This window comes from Urtica dioica, chromosome 5 (genome assembly GCF_054948205.1).
Source record: "Urtica dioica subsp. dioica isolate 48M chromosome 5, U.dioica_male_clone48M_v1_H2, whole genome shotgun sequence".
Taxonomy (NCBI): Eukaryota; Viridiplantae; Streptophyta; class Magnoliopsida; order Rosales; family Urticaceae; genus Urtica; species Urtica dioica.
Window position 1 is genome coordinate 35,192,123 of NC_142760.1, and position 3,431 is coordinate 35,195,553.

Consider the following 3,431-nt stretch of genomic DNA (forward strand, 5'->3'; position numbering starts at 1 on the left):
CCCTTGTGCGGAGACCCGATGGCCTAGAATAATCCCTTCTTTCACCATGAAATGGCATTTCTCCCAATTGAGCACGAGGTTGGCTTCCACGCACCGATCTAACACCTTAGACAAATTCTTGACGCAAACGTCGTAAGTAGCACCGAAAACAGAGAAGTCGTCCATGAATACCTCTATAGTGTGTTCGACCATGTCGGAGAATATGGCCATCATGCACCTTTGGAAGGTATCCGGTGCGTTGCATAGGCCGAAGGGCATTCATGGACACGTGAATTTTGTCTTCTCATGATCTTCGGGAGCGATGGCGATTTGGTTGTATCCGGAGTAGCCGTCGAGGAAGCAATAGCATTCGTGGCCAGCAAGGCGGTCAAGCATTTGGTCGATGAAGGGTAGAGGAAAGTGATCTTTCCGGGTGGCGGTGTTGAGCTTGCGGTAGTCCATGCATATTCAGAAGCCGGTGACGGTGCGAGTCGGGATACGTTCGTTGTTTTCGCTTCGAATCACCGTCATTCCACCTTTCTTTGGAACGCATTGGACCGGGCTAACCCATGAGCTGTCGGAGATTGGGTAGATTACTCCGGCATCGAGCCACTTCAATATCTCTTTGCGCACCACCTCCTTCATTGCTGGGTTGAGCCTTCGTTGATGTTCAATGGAGGGACGGGCGTTGTCTTCCATGAGGATGCGATGCGTGCAAAAAGATGGACTAATTCCTTTAATGTCGGAAAGAGTCCATCCAATTGTCGGCATATGGGATCGCAACACTCGCAACAACTTGTCTTCTTGCTCGCCGGTGAGGTGGTCGGATATGATGACCGGGAGAGTCTTCTCAGCTCCAAGGAAGGCGTAGCGGAGGTGAGAAGGCAGCTCCTTGAGTTCGATCTCCGGAGGCTCCTCCATGGATGGTTTGCGTGGCTTCGGGCTTTCTCCTAGCTCCTCGAAATACTTCCTTGTATTGGGCTCGAACCCATCCATGTAATTCGCGTATTCTAAGGCTGCACAAGTAACAATTTCGTTAGCGGAATCACACGAGTTAAGAAGACATACCTCAAGAGGCTCATCCGAGCGGCAAGAATTATCGTCAATGACCGCATCACAAAAATCGACCCGGAATATATCGTCGCTTTCTTTCGGGTATTTCATGGTTTTGAAGACGTTGAAGATGACTTCCTCATCTTGCACCCTTAACTTGAGTTCGCCTTTTTGGACATCGATCAAGGCTCCTCCGTTAGCTAGGAATGGCCTTCCCAATATGATAGGGATATTTGTGTCTTCCTCCATGTCTAGCACCACGAAATCAGCGGGGAAGATGAACTTATCCACCTTGACAAGGACGTCTTCGATGATGCCTCTTGGGTATTTGATGGACCGGTCCGCCATTTGGAGTGTCACTCGCGTGGATTTCACTTCTCTGATGCCAAGCTTTTGAAAGATGGAGAATGGCATGAGGTTGATGCTAGCTCCCAAATCACACAACGCCTTTTCGAAGTAGAGGTCCCCTATGGCGCATGGTACGGTGAAACTTCCCGGATCTTTCATTTTTGGTGGAAGCTTTCTTTGGATTATAGCACTGCACTCCTCGGAAAGTGTGATTGTGCTACAATCGTTGATCCGGCGCCTATTGGAGAGGATGTCTTTCATGAACTTCGCATAGCTCGGCATTTGTACGATGGCATCGGCGAACGGAATGTTGACTCAGAGTTGTTTGAGCATCTCCACAAACCGCCCGAATTGCTCGTCGAGCTTGTTGTTCTTGAGCCGTTGAGGAAATGGCACGGGGGCGTGCAAGGGAGTCGAGGAGGTAGGCATGGGCTGTGGTGGTGTTGATGATGATGCACCGTCTCCTTCTTTTTCCTTCCCCTTGTTTGAGTTCTCAAGTACTAACCCGCTGCGAAGAGTGATTGCGTTGCATTGGTCCTTCGGGTTGCCGTTGGTGTTGCTTGGAAGGTTCCCTTGTGGTCTATTGCTTTGAGCTTGAGCAATTTGACCCACTTGTGCTTCAATGTTCCGGATCAACGCCATTTGATTTTGGAGCGCGGTTTCTTGATTTTGCATGATTGCCGTTGTCCTATTCATGAATGCTAGGAACATGTCGTTTGGCTCGATCTTGGGCGTGGGATGAATTGGTTGTTGTTGAGGTTGGAACCCCCGTTGTTGTTGTGGCTGCCCTTGATTTTGGTTGTGGTACGCCGGCGAAGGTCGATTGTCCCCGAAACCTTGTTGTTGTTGTTGGGGTCCTCTCCATCCTTGATTGCTGTAATTGTTGTTTCGACCTCCATTGTTGTAGTTGTTGTTGGCGTTGTGATATTGGCCCCGGTTATTGTAGTTATTGACGTAGTTGGCTTGCTCGGCATGTACGTCAATGGCTTGAGGGCAATCGTCGGTGAAGTGAGCCCCATTACACCAAAAACATGGCTCCGGTGCGGCTTGTGTGACCTTGGCTGCCACTTTCATCTCCTTGAGTTGTTTGTTAAGCTCCTCCATTTGTGCTAGCACTTCTTTCAACTCTTCCGATTTGTTTCCGGTTGTGGTAGCGTGTGCGGTCGCGGGACCGGGCTTCATGAGTCTTCTCTCTACCGGGCATTGCTCGTTGGAACGCGCCAATTCTTCAAGTAAGTCATGGAATTCCGATGGCGTCTTAGTTAGCACCGTGCCTCCCGTCGCGGTGTTAAGTGTTAACTAAGGTCTTTGTCGAGGTGAGGAGACCATAGTAGAATGTTTGTAGTAGGTCCGGCAAGGCTATCCCATGGTGAGGGCGTTTCCTCATCATTTCTTTAAAGCGTGCCCACGCCTCATGCAAGGACTCCCCCTCCCATTGCCCGAAACTGTGGATCGCCTTCTTCAAACGGGCTGTCTTCTCGAATGGGAAGAACTTTGCAAGGAATTTGGCACAAAGTTCTTCCCAAGTGGTGATGGAGTCGGCGGGCAAGGATTGCAGCCAAATCTTCGCTCGGTCGCGAAGGGAGAATGAGAACAAGCGGAGTCGAATTGCATCGACGCTTATGTTCTGGATGTGGAATGTGCCGCATAGCTCGTTGAAGTTGGCGAGGTGCTCGTTCGGGTCTTCGGTAGGGCCTCCAGCGAATTGGATTTGTTGAATCATGTTGATCATCCCGGTTTTGATTTCGAAGCCCCGGTTCTCAATGGCCGGACTAACAATGGCCGGACGATACCCATTTGTGGTAGGTAGGACGTAGTCGAGAAGAGGTCGCTCCTCGGCCATTGTTGCTCCCTCGATCCTTTGTTGTTTTTCCTTCCGGTTTTGTTTGCACGTCTTTTCGATTTTGGGATCGATCGGTAGGAGGCTTAATTCACCGTCTTTTCGCATACACCTTCACAAGTAAACACGAAAATAGATGAGAAAACAAAAATAAAAGAAAGTTCAAATAAAAGCTTATGAGTCGAATTGCAGTTTAAAACTAATCCCCGGC

At 49.5% G+C, this 3,431-nt stretch overlaps 1 protein-coding gene across 1 annotated transcript; it reads right to left on the bottom strand.

The window, feature by feature from the left end:
• Window positions 1-447: 447 nt before the first annotated feature.
• Window positions 448-1,662, bottom strand: LOC149398098 (uncharacterized). Its single transcript, XM_089614444.1, has one exon. It carries the CDS (start codon window positions 1,660-1,662, stop codon window positions 448-450), a length of 1,215 nt encoding a protein of 404 aa, XP_089470570.1.
• Window positions 1,663-3,431: the final 1,769 nt, after the last annotated feature.